General features: G+C 37.3%; 1 protein-coding gene across 8 annotated transcripts in view; it reads left to right on the top strand.

The window, feature by feature from the left end:
- DENND1A (DENN domain containing 1A) overlaps positions 1-14,728 on the top strand; it is a 367,825-nt gene that overhangs the window by 280,223 nt on the left and 72,874 nt on the right. For all 8 annotated transcript variants that reach the window (XR_005589908.1, XM_039506504.1, XM_039506501.1 and 5 more), the window contains 5 exons: positions 9,097-9,198; positions 9,767-9,854; positions 10,455-10,495; positions 12,338-12,409; positions 13,569-13,625. Coding sequence is in view for 7 of the 8 variants with exons in the window: in XM_039506504.1 (XP_039362438.1) it covers positions 9,097-9,198; positions 9,767-9,854; positions 10,455-10,495; positions 12,338-12,409; positions 13,569-13,625 (360 nt within the window). In the remaining variant the exon portion in view is untranslated. The remainder of the gene's footprint in view (positions 1-9,096; positions 9,199-9,766; positions 9,855-10,454; positions 10,496-12,337; positions 12,410-13,568; positions 13,626-14,728) is intronic.

The raw sequence follows: 14,728 nt of genomic DNA, 5'->3' as shown, positions 1-14,728 counted from the left end.
GAACAGAAGAAATGTGATTAACCCTCCCAAAGGACCTAATACATTCAGCCTCTAAACAGGCTTCTCCTCTAAACCATCCTTTTTCCTGGGAATAACAGTCCTGCTGCATTGTCAATTAGCCTTTAGAATTTTCAAATTCCTCCTTTGTGTGTCCTGCTGAGGGTTCCCCACCCAATTAACAGGACAAGTAACATGAGGACAAATCAGGCTGCACTACAGGCTTTATAATAGACATTTTTATTACCATGGTTATAGTGAGAGGGTTCATTGCTATTACATCCTTTTATTTTCACATATTATTAAACCCATGAGTGACTAGGTGTCCCTAGCTAGTGAAAATTAAAATATGTTCTTCATTCCATTAGATTTTTGTTATTTGTGGGGAGGATTGTATTATTGGGTTAGGACAGAAGAGGATTGTTACATGCTACTTTTACAGCTGAAGTTTCTCTACTCTCTTCCCAAGTTCGTCTTCAAGCTAGCCTTAGTTTTTGTCGTCCTCCCACCCCCACCCCCTACCTTCCACTGGTGGGATGTTATGATGCTTCCAACCTTCAAAACAGCCATTGTACTCCAGCACAAAGCTAGGTGTGATTCTTGTGTTAGTATCATCATATGTAGAAGTTACATACTTAATTGAGGAACTTATTCTGACTCAAATACATACACTATATTGAAGAGCAGTTTATTTGTGCAATTAGAAATGTCCACACTGGGAATTTTTCTTGATGCCTTATTTCTTTTGGATATTTTATCTCCAAAACTCAAGTACTCTTACATCTCTGACTGTCCTCCCTCTCACCCCCACAACACATGCATTTTTTTTCTCTTCTGCTTTTTCATGTGTATCAATTCACTACTCATTTCTGAACCCTCGGGCATTTTGATGTTGGAGAGTGACACTGTCAATATTGTTCTGAGGTCCCCAGCAGAACACAATGTCTGATGTTGGGTTCTTGGTTGAATTAACAGGATGAAAGGTTGTAAATATGGTTTTTATTCCTCCTCCTTTTGTTTCTCTTGTTCTCACATTGAGTAAGATATGAGGATGATTCTGAACTTTTTATGTTTTAGTTGTAACTTTTTTCTATCAGTAGGTAACATCTGAGTCCTTTCTTGAGTCACTCCATGGGAAGGAAAGGAGTTTTACTTTCTTCAGTGCAGTTCTTCCTCAGTGATCATACAGAGTATAATCTGACTGAGTTTAGGCTTGATATAGTCATCTAAGAAATTAAAGGAAAGCAAAATATCTCCAGTCTTGATCTTTGGGAACATAGGCTGTCTCTAAATCCTGTCCACCTACTTTTCATTTGTGAAGTGGATCACCTTATACAGTATCTTCTATTAACAAAACATTCTGTTTAATATATTGAAATTTTCTTTGTTCAAATGTCAACCCTTTTTTTAAATGTGTGGCTTATCTGTATTTTCAAGCCCACACTCTTCATAATATTTTGTCATAGTAGATAATAGCTCACATGAGTCACAACCCTGTAATTTTTCTCCTTCATTGTAGTGTCACTAGTACTCCCACAATGGATATAATAGAAAAGGACTTTTTCATTATAGAGGCTTTGAATCGGTAGCTGCTTTGCATGCAGCACTCATTGACTTCAATAGGAATATTGCATATGGAATGATTACAGAATCAGGCCCAAAATTACCTTGCCAGCTGAAATTTGTAATGATGAAATTGCACACAGGCCACAGGGATTTTGTATAATAAGTATCAATGTAGACAAGTAAAGTAGACAGTGTAGCAGTAACGTATATGCTGGGCATAGAGTGCATTCCTAGCACAGGTAGTGACATTGAGGCTTGCTTTCTGATCACACTAAAGACTCTCTGCTCGTAAATCCATATTATTACATCTTTTATGAGTGCATTGACATACCTCTAAGTAGGAAGAGGAAGTAGTAGTCTTGTTAAGGCACTGTACAAGGACTCCAGGAATTGGGGCTCTATTCCTGACTCTGCCAGAGATTTCTGTGACTTTGTGCAAGTTACTTGTTATCTTGGTCCCTTTGTTCTTAATCTGTAAAGTGGGTATGATACTTTCCACAGACGGAATGCTTTATCTCTGGCTTCTATGCACTTTGTTCTGGGTTTTGTTAGCTACATTCTTCCAGAGTAGTGCTGCTGTCTTGTTGGATCGTGAATAAAGGAGTGGTTGCCAGTATAGCTGGGGCCTGAATGATTGATTGTTTGAATATGGGGCCCAGGGCCTTGAATCAGCCAGGAAGCAGTGTGGGAAATGGACTGCTGTGTTACAGTAATCCAGTCTCATGCAGTGAATACGTGGATCACAGTAGCCGGGCGCAAGTCCAAGAAGAAGGAGTAAGTCTCTCAACAAACTTATGGTAGAAGAAGACATTTCTCAACACTTTCTACCTGGTGTTGCAGGGTGAGCGACAAGTTCAGTAGGACTCCATGGCAACATGCCAGTTTAACGGATAGACAGTTTAATAGATAGCTGCAGTGGAAGGGGAAGTCATTGTCCTGGCAAGTTCTTGTAAATGCTCAGTCTCCCAACCAGCATCATTCGCTTGGGTTCAATTGGAACAAGGTGATCTTCACCCAAGTCCTGATCTCTCTCAGGGATTGGCATGTTTTTGGGACTCTGCTGGCTGTTAATATAAAACATAGGGTACAGCTGTGTGTCATCAGAGCCCTCATGCATGAGGAGGAGGAAGATAAGAAAGATCTGTCTTTGAGGTGAAACCTTTTGGAGAAGATGGACACTCTCCCATCAGTGTTCTCTTACTCTTTTTGGAGAGAACTACTATTTGGTCAATCTGGCTTATTAAAATATTGTTCCTTTGAGATATTTGACTGAAGGACACTTATAAATAATAGAGATTGTGTATACATAAGAATGCAAGGGAAGGTACAGCCTGAATGGGTAAATATGAAGTATACTTTGCAAAAGCCTATTCTTTGCCTTCAAGTAATTTAAGTAGCTTCTGTTAGCAATCCAAATTTGTCACAACTGGTGGCATCCTAATGAACCTAATGCACTGGTCTTGCTCTTTTGAGCATTGGTTCTTAATTTATTGTTCGTTATGACAAATGTGGTTAAATATGTGAGTGAGTGATTTCTTTGTTCCTGAGCAGTATCTTGAATTGCTAATAAAATATGGTATCATTTGCTTATTAGGATGTATTTGATCCATGCCCTCCTGATTCCATTACGACCGAGGCAGATAGAGATGAGCTTCTTGTGCTGAATGTATGCACTGGTTATGGCAAGGTTCTTTGTCATTGCAAAGAGAAACTGAAATGAGCCATTTGCCCTTTATGTATCTATTGCCAACTTAAAATTGTCTGTATGGAATCCTGCTGACTGAGAGATCATCTGTCTCCAGCTATGATAAACTAATCTTTTCTTGACATTGCACTCACAGTTCTTGTAAGGTCTGCAGAGGAGTTGCCTTTCTTGGGTTGTTGTTGCATATTAGTAGGATGATACTCGTGTCTTGGTTTCATTCTAATTCTGGCTGGAGTTTGGGATGATAGTTCCCAGAGTATCACTGCAGGTTTCACTTTGTCATTGACAACATAGTCAGTGTTCTAAAGGCTATTGTTATGTGTAACATCAAGGTAATAAAACAATGCTATCTGAATCTCTTACACCTGCAGTATAGTTTCATTGCTCTTGCTCTATATTTGGGTTTTGCTATATTCACAACATATTGAAATTGTGTAGTGACTAACCAACAGTCTACAAACTGTCACCCTGTTCCAGCCACTTTTTCATTTAATGACTACGGTACAGAACAGCTCTAATGGCTTATGTGTTTATTAGAGAGGCTACATTGTTTAAAGACATGTACACACCAGCATGAAATTCAGAAACACACACCACATAGTGTCCATGATAATGCTGGAGATGCTAGTAATTTTTTCAGTGGCATAACTTTTTGGATTCTCTGAACAGGTCTCCAGTATTTTTTACCCTAGGTACCAAATTGTAAAGCTGCATTTCTCCTTGCAAGACCCTCAGCGTTGAAATAATAATTCAAACTGGAGTTTAATGAGACGTGCTTTCTCCAGCAGTTACAGCAACAGCTATGCTAGCCCACACCACTGACATTCATATAAGTGTCACCTCTTCTCTGCATGAGAAGGGACTTCTAGGCCTGTGCACTCTTGTGATTTCACCAAGTGGATCGGTCTTCCTTCCTTCCTTAGTATCCATAGGCCTTCACAGGTGGCTTTTTGTCCTCTTTTTTTTCGTTTCCTCATGTCTCCCTTCTTTAGCTGCTTTGTCTGTGCCATGCACCATCCTGCCCTCTCTTCAGCCTCCCTCATCCTTTGCCTCCCTTCTTTTGAGATGATTTTTGTAGTGTTTAATGTGGTAGCTGTTGCCAGCACCAGCCAACTGGCCTCCCTGCTACTCTGCTGAGTCAACCATTTCAGATACAATACTCGTATTGCTGACAGAGGTCCCCAGTGCTGCTGCTCCTATAGCCACTTGCAGAACATTTTCCTCTTTGGGAAGCAGTGATCCCCTTACAAGACAAGGGTGTCATAGCTAGGCAATGCATGCTTTTCTCTTTCACCTTACCCTGCAGCTTGTAGCCTGATTTAGGGTGTAGTAATAATATTAATTTGGATAATATGGGAATTTAAATTATTTAATTAATTTTATTTAATTTTAATTTAATAATAATAATAACAATTATCACTAATATTAATTAGTATGGGTTTTAGGCTCGCCAGTCTGTTCAATCAGAAGATAAAAGTTCTTGTCCTGAATCAGGCGCCGCAGAATTTACAAAGGACCCTCGGGGGTGTGACAGGAAGCTCACATTGAGACAGATGTAGCCTTAAAGCCTTTTTATTAAAATCAATAATAGTAAGTAAATGGTAAAATACCCAGAGTTACAAAGTTACAATTGCATTACTGCTGTTCAAAAGATACATATGATAATATAGTATTATATGCAACAAAGCTTTGGTTAATATACTCACACCCTTCCTTGATAACCTGGTGGTAAGAGACACAGAAACAACATTGCGATTCAGGTTTCTCAATTCTTAAGTGAGGGATGCAGTGCTTAGAAGAAACTAATACTACAAGCTATTAAAGTGAACTTAGGGTTTACTTGACTAACTTAAACTTAAAATCAAAACCTAATAAAGAATAAAGCTTAGGAAAACCAAGCTTAGCCTAATTCCTTTGATACTTAAAGTTTAAGAAGAACAAGTACAGCCTACTAAGAGCAGCAGTCAGTGTAGCTAGATAGAATAGATAGAGAATAAGTTAGAATAGAAATGGAGTAAGTAAGAATGGAGTAAGTGAGAATCAAGTACTCTATTGAGGTGGGTCACCTCTTTTATAGGGCAAATGCCGGAAAACCTTCCTCTTATGCCCAGATTTCATTCCTCACCCACAGAAATGTTAGGGTACACTTACCCCATAGTCTAATATATATGTGCGTATTGATGACAGATATGTACGCACATCAGGCTCTTGTGGTGTACTTGTTAAGTCTGTGGGTACAACATTGAAAACCCCCCTATGCCATTCTCCATTGTCTATTGGTCTAAATAAAAGGTCATGGACATAGGCGTGGGTACTCATCTATTTAGGTAACAAGATATAGGTCAACTTTGCTTTCTGAGTAAAAGGTCTTAATATAGATATGCTAACTTTGCCTTAGCTTAATATACAGGATATGGCCTGTAGGTCTCTTGCATTACAGCCAAATTTACTTTAATATAAATATATAAACCTATTACAATAAATCAAATACTTAAACTCTCTCTCTCTCTCTCTCTCTCTCTCTCTCTCTCTCTCTATATATATATATATATATATATATATATATAAATAAAATATGTAAGCAAGCAGGTTAGTCCTATAGGCTACAGGCTTCCAAAATAAACAGCAGCATTTGGAAGACATTGACAGTGTTTGCAGCACTCCAGAACAGTGTAAAGTGAATCCTTTTGGAATGGTACTTGTACTATACTGAGCTCTTCATTTAGGGCAGGCTATCTTAAACAGGAATTAAACATTATTTTAAAATACAATTGACTTGCCAATTTAAAAATAACAAGGCTGACAACAAATTGCATGGCCAGAGTGAGCAGTGCCCTGGATCCTTCAGCTTATAAAGGGTCATGAGGTAGCTACACTGTCTTAATGATCTTCATTATGCTGTGAGGAGATTTCCAATGACACAAAGGACATTGGTATTCAGTGAGAGATGGGCACATAGCTCCCAGTTTTACCTTTGAAAATGTCCCCCCTTGTATATATGGTTATAAGCAAAATCTCTTTAGAATTTGTGCATAATTTCTTTTGCTAAAAGAAAGTTCTTTCTGTGTCAAAACTTTAAACATACACCTCTACCCCAATATAACGCGACCCGATATAACACAAATTCGGATATAATGCGGTAAAGCAGCACTCCAGGGAGGCGGGGCTGCACGGTCTGGCGGCTCAAAGCAAGTTCGATATAACACGGTTTCACCTATAACGCAGTACGATTTTTTGGCTCCCGAGGGCAACATTATATCGGGGTAGAGGTGTATTTGCAATAGGATTACAATAGGCACGCATTTCTCACATCCTCCCCAGGATTACAATAGGCACGCATTTCTCACATCCTCCCCAGGATTACAATAGGCACGCATTTCTCACATCCTCCCCAGGATTACAATAGGCACGCATTTCTCACATCCTCCCCAGGATTACAATAGGCACGCATTTCTCACATCCACAATGCCAGATCCTGGCCTCTTTAGAGAATTTGAAGTGGAAAAAGAGAATAACACACATTTACATTTTAGATTGATCAAAACCTAAATTCTTACTGCTGGGAACTGCAAGTTAAATAGATGAAAGAGTTGTTAGCTGATGTTGTTATAATTATGGTCTTATGCTTGAGCAAATCCATTACTTTCACAAAACACCTGCACCTCCTAGAATTTCCCCGTTGCACAATGTCACCTGTCAGTGACAGCAGAGCTGATTAGCTGTATAATTTACAATTGACTACATCTGTCAAGAAGACAGTCCTGTAATCCAGCTTTTCTTTTTGTAATGAAGCTGAGGATGGGGTTAAGTAGTATGAGTTTTCACTCTCCTTCAGGTCATGGAGGATGACTGGTACTAATGGGATCTAAGCCGGAAAACTCACGTCTTGACCTGGATGATTAAAGTAGGTTTGTTGGGATTTTTTTTTATCGTCCAGCAAAGGTAGAGCCTGAATTGGCTCTACAGAAGCCAAAAGGTCTGTCAACCAGGCCACCTAAGTAAATCATTACTACTTGGGGGAAGAAAGTGTGTTAACATTATACCAGGCTTGCCTCTGCTTCCATGTTTGTGTGTAGGGATAGCAGATCATTTCAGTTGAATGGGGCAGAGTTTGTGTCATATTGCAAATGTGGTGTCATAGTGCCAAATGTTGTATAAAATGGAGCAAAATGAACTTCTATTTGATAGCGGTTTGCTCCTTGCAAAGAGTTCTTATCCTGTGTGATCTTTGTGAGAGCCTCAGAAGTTTTATAGGCTATGAAAGAGTAAGTTGGTTGTTCTCCTTTCAAATGTTTTGAAGTGAAGGATTAAATGAAAGCCAAATCTTCTTCAGGGTTTTCTCTGATCACAGAGTAAATGTACATAGACACACATGCTACTCTCTGTGGAGAACTCCGTGTCCTGTTCACATTGGGACCCTGGCCATGTCAGTTACAAACAGTGAACCAGAGCCTTTATCAAGCATTTGTAATTGGGTTCTCAGGTCAAATCCCTGTTTACACTGGTCAAGTAGACTGTTAGAATCCTACTTGTGACACCATTTGTTACTGACACTGTAGCTACCCACTCTCTGATCCCAATAATAAATAGAGCCTTACACCTATAGCTTAACTAATAATAATGGGGGCATGGCATTCCCGTGTGTCCAGAAGAGAATAGTCCCTTGTAGTTCATTTGGTGCTGTGTAGCATTTGTAGTGTCTGTTTTCTAGATCACCTGTCTCTAGTTGTAGTGATCTGTGGCATTGTGACTCTGTCCTTTACAAAGTGAGGTAGTAACTATTTTACTTATATGCAAAGTTGTTACAAGGGGACATCATATTGGGCAAAAATACCAATTCCTTGCCAAATATGTCTAATAGATTTTCCCACTTTCCAAACTCCTGTGCACCTCAGCTCTCAGTGGCTGCTACTTTACTTATTGTGTTAAGACTGAGACATAACACAGCCACCAATAGTTCAGATTCCTAAACTGAAGGATTTTGGGGAATTGAAACCAAAATGAGCTCTTAAAGGGGGAGTTCTGTCTTTCAGGCATTCTGCTGTCTAGTATAGACTCTAAACTCTTTCCAGATGAAAAGCCCTGAATATATTTTTATATGAGCATGAAAAGAATTCAGCATTAATTTTACATCAACATAATTTTATCATTCTTTGTTACTGCCATTTTTGAAACTTAATAAACGTATTTACTCGCTATGCTGAGAATTTGTAGATTTAAATGTGGAGGAAATTTGTGCCCTTATGGCAGATGCACAGCAGACTTCAGCATTAACATAACTCATTAAAATAAGATAAAAGTAGAGCTTCAAAACAGTCTCTGTCTTTTGCCAACAAGCCTGTGAAAAAGGAAAATTTCATTCAATTCAGGATATGAAAGTCTTATCTTTCTGAACTGTGGAGAGAACACAAAGCAGAAATTACAGACTTGTTTGTGCAGGTTAACTCTCTGGGTCTATTCAAAGCAAGTTTTGAGGTATTTGAGGATTTGAATACACAAAACTAGAGAACTTTTTCTATGTCAGTTTCTTGAGGTGCCTTTTGGGGGAATGAAAGCCCTCCAGTCAATCATAGCAAAATGTGCAGAGAGCAAATGGGTTTTATCTTGACTGTGCACAATTTTTGTACATTATCTCTAAGTAACATGATTAAAGGCAGCTCTGTCCCTTCTTGCTCTCTCTCATGTGTGAACTGAGAGAAGAACTGTAGTTTATCCAACTTTATATCAGACTTGTCTTTAATTTTTTTCCAAAGAGAAATAGAATAAAATGCAAACTCAGTTACTCAAGCAAAGCTTTTTCAGTGTTTCCAATGCTCTGAACTTTACAGGAGGAGCCAATCACTTTTTGTGAAGAAACGTTTGTGTCTCATCGTTCTACTGCCATGAGGCAGTTTCTTCAGAATGCTATTCAGCTCCAGCTCTTTAAGCAGGTATTGTTTTAATTGCTTCAGCATGGTGGTAGCTTATTTCACAAAAGAACTGTTTTTCTTATAAACACTACTCCTATGTTCTTTGATCTACCCTCACCATGTACTCAGAAAAATTAGTTCCTTAATTTAGTAATTGAGATATATATCAGTCCTTCAACAGTAATTTAATTTTTATTTTCTGGCATGGATTAAACCCAATTTATAACAATTTCTATATTTTAATAGCTATAATTTATGTTCACCTCCCATTGACGTCCATAGCAAAATTCCCATTGGCTTCAGTTTGAGCTGATGTGTCTGAAAGCTTCAGTGTATAAACTAGAGTATTACTGTGCCATTTCAAGAAGGCCAAAAACCATATCATTGACTGCTCTTTGAAATAAAGAATTGTCATACTGGTTGGCAAAGTGATATTCCTTTCTCCATTCTACCTACTTAAAGGCTGTCCCCCACAAAGACTTTGGAACTTTGTCCTTCTGGAGAAAGTACAGAATAATCTTTTGAAGTGCAATAGAATTGAATGCTTTATCTGTTCACACATTTTTATTATACTTCCCCTGTTTTAAAGTTTATTGATGGACGTCTTGATCGTCTCAACTCTGGAGAGGGCTTCAGTGATGTTTTTGAAGAAGAGATAAATATGGGAGAATATGCTGGTAAGAAATATCTGTTCATTCCACTGGTTTTGGATAGTATCCCACACCTTATACTTTGTGATTTAATAGGTCAGAGAAATCACTCGCCTGAGTAATTGTAGCAGCTTCAGTCTATATGGGTTGAAGTGTGTGATGGATACTGTCCTTTTTTCTCTGGAGATCTCAATCCCAACTTGGATAAATAAATATATCCTTCATTGTCTATTGGGCGTTATAAATCCCTGCCTTATTCTGAGCAGTACTGTCTGGTTAGATGGCTAACACAAGACTAGAACAGGGCTTGCATGTCAGAATTGAGAAACGTTGGATTTAACCATTGACACCTTCTCTTTCTTTTCATGACCATTAAAAAAAATCATTAACTTTCTCAAATGTATATGGAAAAAATCCTGGAAAAATAGTAATTCCACTTACCCATCTTTCTTTCTCCCACTGGCTACCTTGTTAATTTTTGGTTATTCTGTTCCCAGAAGGGGAAAAGGGTAGACATCTTCTTCTAAATTATCTATCCTTTACTACCACTAGGCACAGTTGAACGCCAGCATTTCTCATTTGTATCCCGTTTTCTTATCAATAAAGAATTTTTCTCTATATCACCAGGGAGTGACAGACTGTACCATCAGTGGCTCTCTACAGTAAGGGTAAGAATAAAGTATTCTAATCATTGTCGTTCTTACTGGAAAATTCAGTTATTGCACCACTATTAAACTTCACTGGCGTGAGCAAGATCAGCTTCTATCCCGCAATATTTAGTTGATACCAGATAAAACTAACCTAGCTAAAAGATAATGTGCTCCTAATATGGAGTAAAGAACAGAAGGGAAAATATAGTAAGAAAAAAAATAGAGAAACTGAGCTTATATTTCTCATATTTTTTCAATCCTTGTTTTAGCATCTTGGAGGCCATATGAAAGGCATGTAGATATATGCTGTTGCCTAGTCTGAACTTAGTTCATTTTTTTTCTTTTTAATATTATTGTGGAAACCTAAGCCACGTGAAAAGCTGTTCACAAAGCTGAACAATGTGAATTACTGACTAGGGGACAGCATTCTTTTTTTGTAGACTAATATAGGCTCCGAACGAGTTTATCTGTGTCTGCTTAGACTAATGCTCTGTTGAATTGATATAAATTAAGTATACTATATAAATATTTATAAATAACTTGTCACTTTATGTGAATAATAAATGATGATTTTAGATTAATAATTGGGAACTGACTTTAAAGAGTCCCTCCCACCATAAGTGATGCATTAAAATTATCCATAGTTAAGGCTGTGTGTGATTGGAAAATAATTAATTATTTAGCGAGCACTCACCTTTTAAAATATATTATCCCATTTTTCTCTAGTCCTTATTATGAGTATAATTCTCTAATGCACAAACAAAATGATCTTGATCTTTGTGCCTTAAATACATTTAAAATACCAATAATGCTTTAAAAAATTATCACACTTGTTTATATATATAGGATGCAAAATGTTGAAAGGAGAAGAGAGGACTGGTATGAATGAATATAAAATCCAAGTGGTTATGTTCAGTAGTTTACCATTTTTTTTGTTAAAGTAAGATAAATGTTGTGTAATAACATAATAAATATTACAATACATTGAAGCAAAATTTGGCATACTTCTGAAAAAATAATTCTATCTTAGGATAAACTATCATGGAATTATATGGGATTTTATTCCATGGGTTTTATCCATCTGCTCTTCACACAAGATTTATTTGTCAAATAACGTGCTATGCAGCAAGAGTCAATGGTGTGCAGAAGATAAACAAAACATTAACTAGCCTAATAGATTATTCTGTCTGACATATCTCAGCCTTATATGCCTTTTAGTGTGTCCTCTACACGTAGTTCAGCTTTTCTGGAATTATGCTAAAATTGTAGTTGGATTTCATGTTGTCTAAATTCTTCCCTTATCCCAGTATTTAGATATTAAGAAAGGCAGCATACCTGATATACAGAATCTGTAAGAAAGAAAACAAGGGCATGAAAAGGAAAGTGCATTGCAGAGAGTAGGGTTTTTTCAATTAATGTACAAGTCTTTCCCGTTGAGCTGCTAGGCGGGTATTTTAGTACTAAACATGTTTATGACTTGAATGCAATATGCAGGATACCCTTGAGGGTGATAAGAATTGTTATGGACACTGTTTAGTGAGAGGACCTCTGAAGAAACCTAGATATGGTTAAGGGAGTGATTTTTATTATGAGAAACTGAAACCTTTATATTGCAAAGTTCTGTCCTAAAACATGATTTTAAATGGATCAGATTTGCCCTGGAAAAAGTAGTATCTAATCCTTGGTGAGAGAGTGGAATTATGTAACCGCAAATAAAAAGAAATTACCACTTAGGCATATTGCTCTGATAACTAACACAATTGATACTTTCTGTTATTTCCTGTTTAAAATAATAGCTCTGGGCTGACATTTGCTTAAACAGCCTCAATGAAAATGATTCCATTGTTACTGTAATTACAGAAAGGAAGTGGAGCCATTATAAATACAGTAAAGACCAAGGCTAACCCGGCCATGAAGACTGTCTATAAGTTTGTAAGTATTGGGTATTGTCTTATGACACAGACAACTGAATCTAACTATGATGCTGTTTTAAATGAATCCACAGATTAAAGTTTTTTCTGTATACTAACAAAATTATTTGAACAAGATAAATGCATATTAACAATAAAGTGCTAGAGACTAGGCCACTAAGCATGTATCAGGAAATGTTTTTAATTTCTATTCTTCTATGAAAATATTTTCTCTTTAACTGAAATACCAGTTTGAAACATTTTATACTAATTAGACTGTAGCAGAAAATGAGATTGACTTGTGATTTATCTTCAGAGTGCAGACGTTGCTTTCCTATTTAGTAAATAGCACCATTGCCATGGGCCGGTCCCTATATTCTGTACTAAACACCTCTCCTATCTCATCATTACACGGTTGGAAATCCATTGTTATCCCTGGGCCCCTGCGAGTAGCTACATGGAAATGAGGGAATCCTCTCATTTGGCCAATTGTTCCAGTTTTTGTAAATGTCTGTTTTTCCCCAGAGATTTTTCATACCTGCTTATTTTGAGCCAAGCTTCTTGGGTTGTTTTCTAAATGAAAATCTTTCCATGCTTGGTTAACAAACAGCTAATAACTGGTATTGTAACGTGGTTTATAACTGATAATTTCACTGCAGAGGGCTAAAATATATGGAAGCAAGTCAGGATCTCTTTAATACTGAATTCTATGAAATATGACAAAAAGCAGTGAGATGTCTATTCAAACTATCCTTTATTGCCTGCCTCCAGCCTGACAAAGGTCCTGAGGTTTAGGTCCTGCCCTAGTAAAATGTAACTGGTATTCAGAGCACTGCAGTGAGGAAGCTTACAGCTGTGCTATTACTAGTAATTGTCACCATGCAGCAGAGATAAATAATTAGAGAGAGGAAAAATCATGGAGGAGGAACTGGGGGGGGTGGGGGAACAAAAATCCCTGCCATCAAAACAGAGAAAACAAAATCTTTGCAGTATCATTAAAGGTTTTTTAACCTCTTAGGTTTGTATTTGTTTTTATAGCCATTATGTTTTCAACTTGATGATCCAATTTTTCCTTCCCATTTTCAATAATCAGAGAAGGTGAGTCTTGATGGATTTAAATCGAGCATGGTCGCTGCTGGAAATAGAAAGGGATTTTTAACTTAAATTAATTTTTCATGCAGGCAAAAGATCATGCAAAAATGGGAATAAAAGAGGTGAAAAACCGCTTGAAGCAAAAGGTACTTGAAGTTCTTATTCAAAATGTATAAGCGCTATGTATGAAATACTTAGCCACAAAAAGCATTATGTGATCAATAGAAAGCTGTTTGATACAGTGTTGTTAGCACACTTCAAAATGCATTACCAGCTGTCCTGGATTTTTCACACTGTTATAAATATTCACAGACAAAAAACTATCTTCAAATACATTAAGGCTCTGACTTAAACCCACGAAAGCCAGAAAATTGAGTGTTCCATTTACAACAGTCCCTCGCCTGCCCGTTGTGCCAAGACATTGTGGGAGGGGGCTTTGCATAAACTGGCTGATCATACCTACAGTAATGACAGTGAACTTTGCTCCAAATGGCAAATTGTCATTATATTCCTCTGGTAACTTCTCAGGGAAATAACCGAAGGTCTCTCGTTGGACACATGGTTAGCACATGTCATCAGCGTGAAGTATAGGCACAGTGGGATAGAACTAGAGTTGAAGTAATTTTTAAATCTGAATTTCTTGCAGTTTTAAGTTTGCCAGCGCTTTGGCCTTATGATGATGACATTTTATTGTCTCTGAATTTCATTCTTTTTTGTGTTTAAACAGTAAAATTCAGGGAATGCTAAACTGTGTCTGAGCAGTGTGTATCCAATATTAATTGCTACTTTTGAGGCTGTTCGGGTAGTCATATGGATACATACTATATGGATGATTCTGCCTTTGGCTTTCTTCTAGTTATTCTATTTAGTCTATAGATCGGAGCCATTACAGTCTATTGGGAATACAAGGTAGCCAATTTAGTAACTGCAAAGGTCTCACTCAGAATGTTTTTCTGATTTACTGCATTTTAAACAACTGCTGATTTTTAAAATCGATATTTCAGTAATTTAATTTGTTGTTCTCAGAATACCCAAAGCAATGTTAAGACTGTGTCAGATGGATATATCTATTTTAAATATTAATGGAGAAGTTCCTTCTCTGCCTAAACTTCTCAATTTATCAGTACTGAGGGGTAATAATACCACCAAGTAATAATAATAAACTAATGAAATAAGGCCAGTGTGATGCAAGGACCAGTAGACCATTAACTACAGTGTTGGGCACATTGGTGGAGATTTGGTTCAGTTG

The sequence above is a fragment of the Mauremys reevesii genome, linkage group 19 (genome assembly GCF_016161935.1).
Source record: "Mauremys reevesii isolate NIE-2019 linkage group 19, ASM1616193v1, whole genome shotgun sequence".
NCBI classification, from domain to species: domain Eukaryota; kingdom Metazoa; phylum Chordata; order Testudines; family Geoemydidae; genus Mauremys; species Mauremys reevesii.
Note: the sequence above shows the minus strand (reverse complement) of the source record. Positions and strands in the feature narration are given on the sequence as shown.